Source organism: Schistocerca serialis, chromosome 11 (assembly GCF_023864345.2).
Source record: "Schistocerca serialis cubense isolate TAMUIC-IGC-003099 chromosome 11, iqSchSeri2.2, whole genome shotgun sequence".
Taxonomy (NCBI): domain Eukaryota; kingdom Metazoa; phylum Arthropoda; class Insecta; order Orthoptera; family Acrididae; genus Schistocerca; species Schistocerca serialis.
The window spans coordinates 65,626,739-65,640,466 of NC_064648.1; the positions used below are offsets into that span (position 1 = coordinate 65,626,739).

The 13,728-nt window shown below is 41.3% G+C and overlaps 1 protein-coding gene across 1 annotated transcript in view; it reads right to left on the bottom strand.

Moving 5' to 3' along the window:
- The window catches only part of LOC126427337 (glycine--tRNA ligase), a 145,243-nt gene that overhangs the window by 82,358 nt on the left and 49,157 nt on the right, over window positions 1-13,728 (bottom strand). The window contains exons 4-5 of the mRNA XM_050089664.1: window positions 11,393-11,558; window positions 2,996-3,141 (exon numbers count right to left, since the gene is read on the bottom strand). Of these exons, the coding sequence (XP_049945621.1) occupies window positions 2,996-3,141; window positions 11,393-11,558 (312 nt within the window). The remainder of the gene's footprint in view (window positions 1-2,995; window positions 3,142-11,392; window positions 11,559-13,728) is intronic.

Below are 13,728 nucleotides of genomic sequence, written 5' to 3' on the forward strand. Positions count from 1 at the left end.
AGATTAGTGTGTTGGCCCAGGAATAAGAACCAATGATGAGATTGAAACACAAAAAGACTGTACTGTATCCATTCCTAATTCCGATTCTGTTAAGAAAGATGAAAGAATTTGTAACAGGATGATTCTCAAATTTAATTTGAAGAATATGTTTGCACAATTACCTGAGAAGAGTCAGGGTTTCGACTGCCTCTCGTTGTGCACTGAAATTAGGAATGTCCTACACACTATTCTTCCCACCCCTCCCACAGTGCTACTACGCCTCCCACCGAACACACACAGTATCCCGGCCCGTCCCTGGTCCCAATCCCTTGCCTGTGGCTCTTCTCCCTGTAATATGACCTACATGCAACACCTGACGCACACACTCTCCCACCACCACCTACTCCAGTCCAGTCACAAGCATCAGCTATCCCATCAAAGGCAGGACTACCTGTGAAACCAGCCTAACAATCTATAAACTAAGCTACAACCACTGTGCTGCGTTCTACGTGCGCACGACAACCGACAGGCTGTCTGTCTGCGCGAACAGCCACCGACAAACTGTGGCTGAGAAACAACTCGACCACCTAGTTGACGACTGTCCTGCCCGACACAATGATCTTCACTTCACAGTCTGCGCCATCTCGACTCTTCCTACCCACAACAGCCTTTCTGAACTGTGCTGGTAGGAACTGTTCCTGCAGTATACTGTATTTACTCGAATCTAAACCGTACTCTAATCTAAGCCGCACCTGAAAAATGAGACTTGAAATAAAGGAAAAAAAATTTCCCAAATCTAAGCCGCACCTGAAATTTGAGACTCGAGATTCAAGGGGGGGGAGAAAAGTTTTGGGCCGCACCTCCAAATCGAAACAAAGTTGGTCCATTGTAATATGAGACACAATTTAGGTCAAATGAATGACGATACAGCCACAGTAGTTTGGTTCGACTCGTAAGCTTAGCAGTTAGCTATTGCTATGCATCAGGCGCTCCGTCCGTATTTATACAGGTACCTTTCCTTTTTCACGTGCTTCATCTGATTTGAATTGATTGCTTATGTTTCTTTGATCTGATAAGTGCCGTTTTCTTTGTTATAGGTGTTTACGTCACTCTAACCTGAAAATCCGTTTCTGTATTGTGTCATGCATTGTTTGTCACATTCTGATAGTGCGTGTTTACGGCCTGTCGCCGAACGCGGCACGGCTCACTTTTGTGCGCGCTACCGCCACTTACAATTAAAAAAAAAAGAGAGGAATCGTCTCATTAGCGAAACAATGGCAAGAGACTGCTATTTGTTGTTACTTACACTGCTGCGTTCTTTGATAATGATCAACAAGAACCAAATAATAGACTGCATATGGTAGAACATGTTCTGAACGTGAGTTAGGCGAAAATTTTTCTCCGTTATAAATCTTTGTGGCCGCTTCTTTAGTACATCAAATTCTGCACAGAAATTAGAGTCATCTTAGATTTAAAAATCTAGTCAGTTGCCGCACTTCATTTCTGACTGTATCACTATTGGGAATAAGAATAATATAAATATAAACATGACATGATATGTATATTCTTCCGTGTTTGCTGTCATCTCACTCTAGTTTTGTGGTTTATTAGGCAGACAGGATTTAAATGAGACAGCAGCAAACACGAAAGAATACATGGCAAAATGTTTATATTCGAATTATTCTTATGGTGAAGAGAATACTGCATGTGATTCACATTTCATCAGGTTCCTATTAGCAACCATCTCTTCTCACAGGTAGGAAAAAATTCAGAACGTAGAGTTGATCATATTGACAAACATCCCAAACAGTCTTGCCAGTCGGATTTTCGTAGTACATTGAAATTCTGCTACATTCGAAGATGAACAAAACGGAATTTGTATTTACTTCGTTGACTAATGTACAAAAATGCGCTGGTCAAAACTCGGGGCGGAGAAAAAAAAGCTCGTCTTCCACCCTTTTTTTTTTAAATTTATTTACTGACGCACATGTTTTGGTGCCAGTATTTACCTTTGTACCTACAAAGCATGCCTGTATAGTGCTACATATATTCGGTGGCGGAAGTTAGTTGTGGCAGCACCTACCAACATTTTTCAGAATTTCCGCTTGCTTTGCACTCGAGTCTAAGCCGCAGGCGGTTTTTTGGATTACAAAAACCGGAAAAAAAGTGCGGCTTAGATTCGAGTAAATACGGTATCCTTACTTTAACCCTCCTGACCTCAACCTCCATTAGTCATTATCCTTATTATCCTACAAACACCTATCCTCTTCCCTGTTCCCCGTCAAGCACCACACAGCCCTCTGCTCCGCTAATGCACCCAGCGTTTTTATTTGTCTACTTTCTTGCCCCCGTCCACCGTCTGACCTCCCACCTGCCCTAAGCTCTCTCCACGTTCACACGGGCAGCTCTTTACTGCCCCCACCCCTACCTGCTATCTCTCCTCCTCCCCACCCCAGCCTCCTATTTACCCCCACCACCTTGACTGCTTCTCCCATCCAGTGCTGCTGCTTTTAGTCGGAGATCAGCAGCCAGAGATTGTAGTCACGGGTATGAGATGAGTGTGTTTTCATGTCGTCTAGTTCCGAAGGAGGTCTTTTTGGTCCAAAGTTTACTTGTTTGACAGTCTTTTTGTCACTTCTATCTGCAACTTGACATCTCCGCTACACATTGAGTAACAATCTATCCTTTTCACAATATTAACATTATTCCATCCTGGATTTTCCATTGTTTGATTTTGAAAAGAGTCTTATTTACTCAAGAAAGTGAATACTGTGGTAAATTCTTGTCTTGGAGCAGATACTGCATAATTCAGAGAAGGAGTCCACACACACACACACACACACACACACACACACACACACACACACACACACAGAGAGAGAGAGAGAGAGAGAGAGAGAGAGAGAGAGAGAGAGAGCAATGTGCTTTCCCACACTAGACCAATTCTGAGCTGACAGTGACACATATACTGGAATAACACAGTAATAAGCAATTGATTGACTACAAGAGCTCTTACCCCTTTACAAGACCCGAGGGTCCTATCTGCGTGCCAAACATCAGGTTGAATTCTATCGGCTCAGTCAGTTCGTTCCCAGTCAGTGGCGATTTGATTGAGAATTTTTTCAGGACGGCTGCCATTTCATCTTTTTTCATGCCGTCGAGCTGCAAGAAGTAAAAATGAGGAGACTTACTGAAAATGAGGCATCACAACTAAAATCATATCAACACACATATATAAATCCTTGGGAGTTAGACTAACACAGTTTTAAGAAAACATTAAACTTGACACAATAATAATCTGTTGCGCACCTCCTTCTAGACAACTTAATTGATGTTCATTTCAAAAACAATGGAAGACGTGTGTGTGTGTGTGTGTGTGTGTGTGTGTGTGTGTGTGTGTGTTTTCTGTCAGGCAGGTCCGAAAGAATAGATACCATTCTGATCCTGCAGCCATTACAAATGTGGGTAAGCTGACAATCTGGATCTGATGGGAAGTGTGCTAGGGTAATCTGAGCAGTTGTGACAATCACTGTGTCCGGACGGCTCAGTGTGCCTAGTAAGCGGCAAACAGGTTCAAATTTCGGACCGGCACAAATTTTCAACTTTCGCCATTAATGCAAATCAATACCCCCAAGTAGCTAAATGTCTTAAGTCCTTCACATCTTGGTAAAATATTATTATTATTATTATTATTATTATTTATCATACGGTTATAAATATACAATTCACAGTAATATTTACAAAATAAAGTACAAAAGAAATAGGCAAGAGCTCTGGTCTCAATTGACCTTAAAGGATGATGTCAAAAGAGCATATTTATTCCAATGTTTTTAGCGGGGCATTGGTGATATCCTACCAGTCATGAAACACCTCTCAGTATGTTCCTCTACAATTCAGCCCGTGGTCTGAACTGGAGCCTCAGAGTCACGCAATGGGAAGTCTGAGGGTCCCCATTTGTACAGGAAGGGTTTGGTTCATAGCAGTTTACCTACTGAAGGCCAACACAGTATTTTTCTTTTCAGCTTTTAGGTAAAAGAGAGAACAGAAATTTTACATATACTAAGCCTACAGTCTTACAGAACACAGTGACTTAGTTCTTGTACTCCAAAAATAATAAAAATATATGAGAAAATATACAGCACTAAACAGATACACAAAGACTATTTGTTTACTGTAAAACCAATTGCTCCTACATGCTGTGTATGTGTGTGTGTGTGTGTGTGTGTGTGTGTGTGTGTAACCTGCAAAATGCACATTATCAGAATTAATCTGTTACGGATACCACAAGGCAATGCAGGCACCAAGACCACAGCAACTAGCTGCACTCGGTCCGAGATATACCATATTTACTTTAATTTATAAGCCGCATTCGAATCTAAGCCACACCTGAAAAATGAGACTCGAAATCAAGGAAAAAAAAATTTCCCGAATCTAAACTGCACCTGAAATCTGAGACTCTAAATTCAAGGGGAGAGAAAAGTTTTAGGCCACACGTCCAAATCGAAACAAAAGTTGGTCCATTGTAATATGAGACACAATTTAGGTCAAATGAATGACGATACAGCTGTAGTACTTTGGTTCGAGTCGTAAGCTTAGCAGTTAAGCTTTACCAGGCAGCCATTGCTATGCGTCACGCGCTCTGTCCGTATTTATACGGGTACCCTTCGTTTTTCGCGTGCTTCATCTGGTTTGAATTGATTGCTTATTTTTCTTTGATCTGATAAGTGCTGTTCTCTTTGTTATAGGTGTTTACGTCACTCAAAGCTGAAAATCCATTACTGTACTGTGTCATGCATTGTTTCTCATTCTGATAATGAGAGTTTACGACCTGTCGCCACTTGCGGCATGGCTGGCTTTTGTACGCGCTACAGCTGCTAAAAAGAGAGAGAGAGAGAGAGAGAGAGAGAGAGAGAGAGAGAGAGAGAGAGAGAGAGAGAGAGAGAGGAATCGTCTCATTAGCGAAACAATGGCAAGAGACTGCTATTTGTTGTTACTTACACTGCTGCTTTCTTTGATAATGATCAACAAGAACCAAAAAATAGAGTACGTATGATAGAAGATGTTCTGAACGAGTGTTTAGCGAAAATTTTTTTCCGTTTGAAAATCTTTGCAGTTGCCTCTTAGGTACATTACATTCTGCACAGAAATTAGAGTCATCTTAGATTTAAAAATCTAATCAATTGCCGTGCTTCATTTCTGACTGTATCACTATTCAGCATAAGAATAATACGAAATAAACGTGACATATGTATATTCTTCCGTGTTTGCTGCTGTCTCACTCTAATTTCGTAGTTTATTAGGCAGACAGGATTTAAATGAGATAGCAGCAAACACGAAAGAATACATGGCAAAATGTTTATATTCGTATTATTATTATTGTTATGGTGAAGAGAATACTGCATGTGATTCACAATTCATAAAAGTTCCTATTAGCAACCATCTCTTCTCACAGGCAGGAAAAAATTCAGAACGGAGAGAAGAAGAGACTTCGAAGGGGATTAAAGATTTGTGCTTAAAATATGAATAAATAAGCAAAAAAAGTCCAGTTTCTTTCAGGTAAACCCTCCTACATATGTAGCTCGTGCAAAAGCGAGACAGAAAGTAACTTTTTACACGAGCCCATTCGACAGTTACTTGTCATGCCGTCTGTTTATCTCTCTTTCTTCTCGTCTCCTAAAAACCTCCAAAGCCGGACGCCAAAGAACGAGTTGCCCCAAACGGAACGTGGAGGTTTTCACGTGCGGTCTTGCACTGCCTATCGACGGCAACAGAAATTTAATTTTCAGTCTTTCGTATAATTATTGACCATTAAGAGGTATAATGTTATTTTAAAGGCCTAGCACATTAAGACAAGTATTAATGTTATAATCTGTGTATACATCTCGAGGCAGTGTAGCTCACGGTGTGCGAATTACCCAGATATGAGAGCACTTACTGACTTCCTACAAACTTTACACATAATTTCAAACTTTTTCTCTCATATACGAGGTGGATCACCTAAAACTTTTGCCACAAACACTGTGGAAATGGAAACTGCTTTTCGTGTGAGGTTTTCACAATACGCATCGGTACTCGGGGGCTCGTACTGTTAGGCAATTGACAGATTGTAATAATACTTAGAAAGTGTATTTTTTGTGCAAATATACATTCTCTTAAGCAGAACAATGCCTACTGATGTTAATGCATTAAAAGTAGGACAAATCAGAACATCACCGGTGTCTGTCCCAGGATTCCAGTGCGAGTTGTTTTAGCACACACAAAAGAACAACACAGGTGCATACAATACTTTTGTGGATTCTGACCAGTAGCTAGACAACAGACCGTCACAGGTCGTGTTCAAAATGACCGTCAGCACCAGCAATACAATCTTCCAGTCCAGTATGGAAAGAGTGCTGTTCACGTGCTAGCATTTCAGCAGAGATGTCTGAGCGGTCACTAGTAATACAACATTTCGTACCGTCAGGTGTAGTCGGTATGTCCTCGTAGATAGCACCTTTTAGCTTTCCCCACAGAAAAAGGTCTACAGGCACCAAATCCAGGGAACAGACTGGCCGAGTTACAGGTCATCTGCGTCCAATCCGATTTGGGAACAATTTGTGAAGGCACGCCGTACTACTTCGTGCACTACGGGCCGGACAGCCGTCGTGTCAGTGCCGCAGGTTCCTCCTAGTCTGCCGAGGAACGTCTTCCGGAACCTGTGGAAGACGGCACGCCAGGAGGCTGCGACGCTCGTGCGCCTTCGGTGTCCCCTCTGTGGAGAATGGCCCTAAGAGCTGACGGTGCACTATCCCACACCGTACGTTTACATTCCGTGGGTGCCGACATTCGACCTGACAGAGCCGATGGCGACCGTCGACACATCACTAGTGCACGTTTCGGCAGTTTACCTGGTCACGATCGGTAACTGTGGCTTCGTCACTAAACGAGATACACTATACGTCTGGATTCTTCTGTCTTAATGCCCGTGTACCTAGTTCTCAAATTGTTTCCCTGCAGCTCTCAATGGAGAGAAATGTGATAGGGACGAAACTGATGTTGACAGAGAATGCACAGAACCCTCGCCTGCCTCACGCCACTCCCTGTGTGAATGTGCTGGATCTAATGTGCAAATCTACTGCAACAACAGTAAGCACATTAATTTCCCCTCTTCTGTCGTCACATTTTCTTCTGTTACACTGTCTACCACTTTCACATTATAACATTACAGGGCCGTATAACATTACAGGTCGGGATTGATCTAGGAGTTCTTGAATATCTTATTTGTATCTGGCAGTTGGTATGGAGAAATTGAAACTTGGGGGATTTCTTTATATATTTTTGCACGATTAAGTCCCAATGCTATGCAAAGCTATGCCCATGTACGTAGTTCTCACAATTGTTTCCCTGCGTGCGATTTGCGATCTGTTGTGTGTTACTTTCCGATAATAAATCTTTTATTAGCGTTAAAATATAATGACGATAAATGTTTTAGATCATTTGGAATAATATTTTAATAACTACGTAGATGACGTGACATCATTTGTTTACTCTTAGCGGAAAAAAAAGAGAGTGTGTTAATTGTGCGTTTATGGACGGTCAGTGTCAGGATCAGAGATTATGATTCCAGAAATAATTGATTGCTGAAGTTCAATTGCACACAATCGTGTAGGGCTAATTATGACCTTGAAATTGGTTGTAGATGTATGCAGGACACTTTGGTGACAGGCTGGTAAGCGTCGTGAGTGTGTCGCGGTATCAAGACTGCTTTCGCACAGCCGATGGTTTGCTTTAAATTCACGAAAATACAATTTATGCAAATTCTTAATTATCATGAAAGGGTAGAATATCTGAGAAGCCACTTGGAAGGACGTAAGTTTGGATAGAGAGATCATTTTCAAAATCCAATATAAATCTTGTTGATCGAAGTAGCCTAGCAACCCAAAAGCCTAACAACCCAAAAGCTCATACATGGTTATCAGCAGAAACGGTGTACTATTTTTTATGCACACGTTTACAATCTACATCGAGGTGTGGATGATTTGTGGGTGTGAAATAAATATTTGAAAGCATTTGATTAAATAAATAGGAAAAATACAAAGAAGTTTATTCGTGTATTTTGTTACTTCACGAACAGTGATATTTTCTTACAGTGGTGTAGAGCCCTACGTATTATTAACGTTGTGACAGACTGATCGTAAGTGCTCTCATTACAAGTCGAGTTTTGGGCCTGATTATGAGTAGCAGGTTCTTAAAGTCTCAAAGGTTAAGTAAAGAATAAAAACACACTTAAACAACGCTGCATCGAAACCCACTATCTTTATCCTATATTAAGCTAGCTATTCGGGAATCAGGTGATACTGTGGCCGTTGTAGTTGTCGACAACAAATAGGAAAACACGAACGTAAACATTTCTCATGCTCTGATACCGATGAGGGAAAGAAGAGACGACAATGACGACATACACGTATACATATACAAATGGTATACTTGGCACCTCACAATACTACAAAAACAATGGACGTCACAGTATAATGTAACCGGTCAAAGAGGATGTTAAACAATTGCCGAGGAGGTTAACATCTACAGGGATATCTCGCTGGATACACCATACGAGAATAAACTGCGCATTTCCCGCACTCTCCATACTCCACGAACAAGTGGGCTTTTTCTGCACCGATAATCCCCATCGTCTACTACTGCTCAGACTGTCACATACTAACTGACTGGCAAATAGCAATGCACTCAAGAAACACACAGGCACACGGTAAGCAAACACGACAGCATCGTACCTTGTAACTACGCAAGTTCAATGACACGAACAAATGTTGGTGTGGAAACTTTTCAAAATAAGATATCTTGTAAATGGTTCACACTATAATCCTCACAGAAACACCATTAACATCCTAATTTACCCTACTTTTAGTCTGTTGATGTCAACAGGCACTGCTCTATTCAAAAAGTGTAAGTTTTCACAAAGAATGCACCAACTAAGTATCATTACAATCTGACGAATGGCTAACAATATGCACATCAATATCGCCTTCGATTTGTGGTAGAAGTTTTAGGGGATTCACCTTGCGTGTTTAATGTCAAATGCAGGTCGAGTCAGGAAGGGCTGACAGCATCAACGATTCGGAACAAAAGACTTCGCACAAACGTATGCCCTATTCCAAATGGTTTCCGAGATAGAGCACCTTTAATGTCACTTTTGTAGGTTTTTCTCAAATAACTTAAAACTGTTGCCACCAGCGTAAACCTGCCACAGTACAAAATTAAAGTGTATTAAATTTCCTACAAAAAAAAATGGTACTATTGATTTTTTTTCTCTAGGGCTGATAGTCTGCGCAAAGAGAGCAAGAGAGGACTGACAATCTCACACAACGGGCACAAGCTGTAGCTCAGTTAGTTTTTGTAGGCCAATTTGAGGCAGTTACACAACTCGACAGACCACAAGCGTCCTGCTCAAATTGTTCGTGGCTAATTCCTCTATACTACTTGGTTGTTGTTGTTGTTGTTGTTGTTGTTGTTGTTGTTGTTGTTGTTGTGGTCTTCAGTCCTGAGACTGGTTTGATGGAGCTCTCCATGCTACTCTATCCTGTGCAAGCTTCTTCATCTCCCAGTACCTACTGCAACCTACATCCCTCCGAATCTGCTTAGTGTATTCATCTCTCGGTCTCCCTCTATGATTTTTACCCTCCACGCTGCCCTCCAATGCTAAATTTGTAATCCCCTTATACCTCAGAATGTGCCCTACCAACCGATCCCTTCTTCGTGTCAAGTTGTGCCACAAACTTCTCTTCTCCCCAATTCTATTCAATACCTCCTCATTAGTTATGTGATCTACCCATCTAATCTTCAGTATTCTTCTGTAGCGCCACATTTCGAAAGCTTTTCTTCTCTTCTTGTCTAAACTATTTATCGTCCATGTTTCACTTCCGTACATGGCCACACTCCATACAAATACTTTCAGAAACAACTTGCTGACACTTAAATCTATACTCGATGTTAACAAATTTCTCTTCTTCAGAAACGCTTTCCTTGCCATTGCCAGTCTACATTTTATATCCTCTCTACTTTGACCATCGTCAGTTATTTTGCTCCCCAAATGGCAAAACTCCTTTACTACTTTAAGTGTCTCATTCCCTAATCTAATTCCCTCAGCATCATCCGACTTAATTCGACTACATTCCATTATCCTCGTTTTGCTTTTTTTGGTGTTCATCTTATATCCTCCTTTCAAGACACTGTCCATTCTGTTTAACTGCTCTTACAAGTCCTTTACTGCCTGTGACAATTACAATGTCATTGGCGAACCTCAACGTTTTTATTTCTTCTCACACGGATTTTAATACCTACTCCGAATTTTTCTTTTGTTTCCTTTACTGCTTGCTCAATATCCAATTGAACAACATCGGGGAGAGGCTACAACCCTGTCTCACTCCCTTCCCAACCACTGCTTCCCTTTCATGTCCCTTGACTCTTATATATGCCGTCTGGTTTCTGTACAAATTGTAAATAGCCTTTCGCTCCCTGTATCTTGCCCCTGCCACCTTTAGAATTTGAAAGAGAGTATTCCAGTCAACATTGTCAAAAGCTTTCTCTAATGCTAGAAACGTAGGTTTGCCTTTCCTTACTCTTTCTTCTAAGATAAGTCGTAAGGTCAGTATTGCCTCACTTGTTCCAATATTTCTACAGAATGCAAACTGATTTTCCCCGAGGTCGGCTTCTACCAGTTTTTCCATTTGTCTGTATAGAATTCGCGTTAGTATTTTGCAGCTGTGACTTATTAAACTGGTACATTGTAAAAAAGACCATGTCTTCAATAATACAGAAAATAAATAGCAATTTAAATTAAACGTGTTCTACCTCAGTTTTCGGAATAAAGGATATATCTGTGTGAGTTTTTTTGTTCAGAATTGCCAGTACTATCACCCCTCAAAGCATGAGCTTTCCTCCCTATTCACCCTGCATTTAACATTAAGCATATCATTGCGGGCTCTAAAATATGTGCCTTATGATGTGTGAGCTCTTGTTCAGTAGAAGAAATGTGTTTCACAGAAACAAAGATGAGCAGGGGCTCATAGCTCTTAAGGACTGCAATATAGAGCCCATGTTAAGTGGCCATTCCTTTAATGGTTTTGGTCCATAGAACCAGCTCTCAAAATATGGAAAGTAAAGAGCTTGGAGTAGAACAGGTCCACTGTCAAACGAACCAGAACAATTTTTGCTCGTAAGCTTCGACAGTCATTTCCGGACCGGGCCGCTTACCTCAAATTGACACATTTACCCTTCTCCGTTACCTCCGGAAGTATGTAATATCGACACAGCATCACCCCACAGGTAAAACTTGACGAGGGTACACCAAAGTTGTCACCAGTTGTTGCCGATGCTGTGCCACCGCCAGTCCGTTAATGCGAGGAGCTAGCTGCGTTACCTTGACAATTATGTCACGGCACTCCTCTTTCACCTCCGGTGTCGTCTTGCGGTCGGCGCACAGCTTCTCGAGGTGGGCCTTTATCAGGTGGTCCAGCCGGAAGCACTCGCCGTTCACCACGTCCTTCACCATCAGGTCTGCAAACCGGTCCACGTGTCCCGAAGCTCTGCGTGCGGGAAAAGCGATAAATCTTATTAGACAAGTATCACCTCAGTCGAGGACAGCACAACTTATATCACAGTGTTACTAGCTTCTCACTATCTTTCAGAGCAGTTCGACAGAATGGATAGAGTCTGCATAAATCTAAGTGCAGAAGGTATGTGTTTGGAGTGTACCCTTTAGGGTAGTTAAATGTGGATGTATGCAAGGTGTTTAAAAAAATGTTCCATTAAAAAAAAAGTGGGCAAAATTGGGTTTTTATGGGTTTTATTAAAGTTTTTGAGATTTTTTTCATACTGACAAACAGTTCTGTTTAGATTCCTACGGTTCATTTATTCAAAAAACTAATCATTTTTTACAAGTACTTTATTAGTGCCTCATTACTTGCCCAGCCAGCACTGCATCCATTGATAGAATCTACTCCATCTATGGCCTTGTTTGATCAAAATTAATAAATAACTTAGGACAGTATAGAATCTAGACATTAGTGAAGATTTATAAATCTCTGCATTTAACCTACATTGTACTTTACGATAATTAGAATTCTACATCAAGTTTAAGTTTTTCTTCTGGAAGTGTATGATTATAAGACAAGGACCTTGCCGTTGGTGGGGAGGCTTGCGTGCCTCAGCGATACAGATAGCCGTACCGTAGGTGCAACCACAACGGAGGGGTATCTGTTGAGAGGCCAGACTAACATGTGGTTCCTGAAGAGGCGCAGCAGCCTTTTCAGTAGTTGCAAGGGCAACAGTCTGGATGATTGACTGATCTGGCCTTGTAACAATAACCAAAACGGCCTTGCTGTGCTGGTACTGCGAACGGCTGAAAGCAAGGGGAAACTACAGCCGTAATTTTTCCCGAGGGCATGCAGCTTTACTGTATGATTACATGACGATGGCGTCCTCTTGGGTAAAATATTCCGGAGGTAAAATAGTCCCCCATTCGGATCTCCGGGCGGGGACTACTAAAGAGGATGTCGTTATCAGGAGAAAGAAAACTGGCGTTCTACGGATCGGAGCGTGGAATGTCAGATCCCTTAATCGGGCAGGTAGGTTAGAAAATTTAAAAAGGGAAATGGATAGGTTGAAGTTAGATATAGTGGGAATTAGTGAAGTTCGGTGGCAGGAGGAACAAGACTTCTGGTCAGGTGACTACAGGGTTATAAACACAAAATCAAATAGGGGTAATGCAGGAGTAGGTTTAATAATGAATAGGAAAATAGGAATGCGGGTAAGCTACTACAAACAGCATAGTGAACGCATTATTGTGGCCAAGATAGATACGAAGCCCACACCTACTACAGTAGTACAAGTTTATATGCCAACTAGCTCTGCAGATGACGAAGAAATTGAAGAAATGTATGATGAAATAAAAGAAATTGTTCAGATTGTGAAGGGAGACGAAAATCTAATAGTCATGGGTGACTGGAATTCGAGTGTAGGAAAAGGGAGAGAAGGAAACATAGTAGGTGAATATGGATTGGGGGACAGAAATGAAAGAGGAAGCCGCCTGGTAGAATTTTGCACAGAGCACAACATAATCATAACTAACACTTGGTTTAAGAATCATGAAAGAAGGTTGTATACATGGAAGAACCCTGGAGATACTAAAAGGTATCAGATAGATTATATAATGGTAAGACAGAGATTTAGGAACCAGGTTTTAAATTGTAAGACATTTCCAGGGGCAGATGTGGACTCTGACCACAATCTATTTGTTATGACCTGTAGATTAAAACTGAAGAAACTGCAAAAAGGTGGGAATTTAAGGAGATGGGACCTGGATAAACTAAAAGAACCAGAGGTTGTACAGAGATTCAGGGAGAGCATAAGGGAGCAATTGACAGGAATGGGGGAAATAAATACAGTAGAAGAAGAATGGGTAGCTTTGAGGGATGAAGTAGTGAAGGCAGCAGAGGATCAAGTAGGTAAAAAGACGAGGGCTAGTAGAAATCCTTGGGTAACAGAAGAAATATTGAATTTAATTGATGAAAGGAGAAAATATAAAAATGCAGTAAGTGAAACAGGCAAAAAGGAATACAAACGTCTCAAAAATGAGATCGACAGGAAGTACAAAATGGCTAAGCAGGGATGGCTAGAGGACAAATGTAAGGATGTAGAGGCCTATCTCACCAGGGGTAAGATAGATACCGCCTACAGGAAAATTAAAGAGACCTT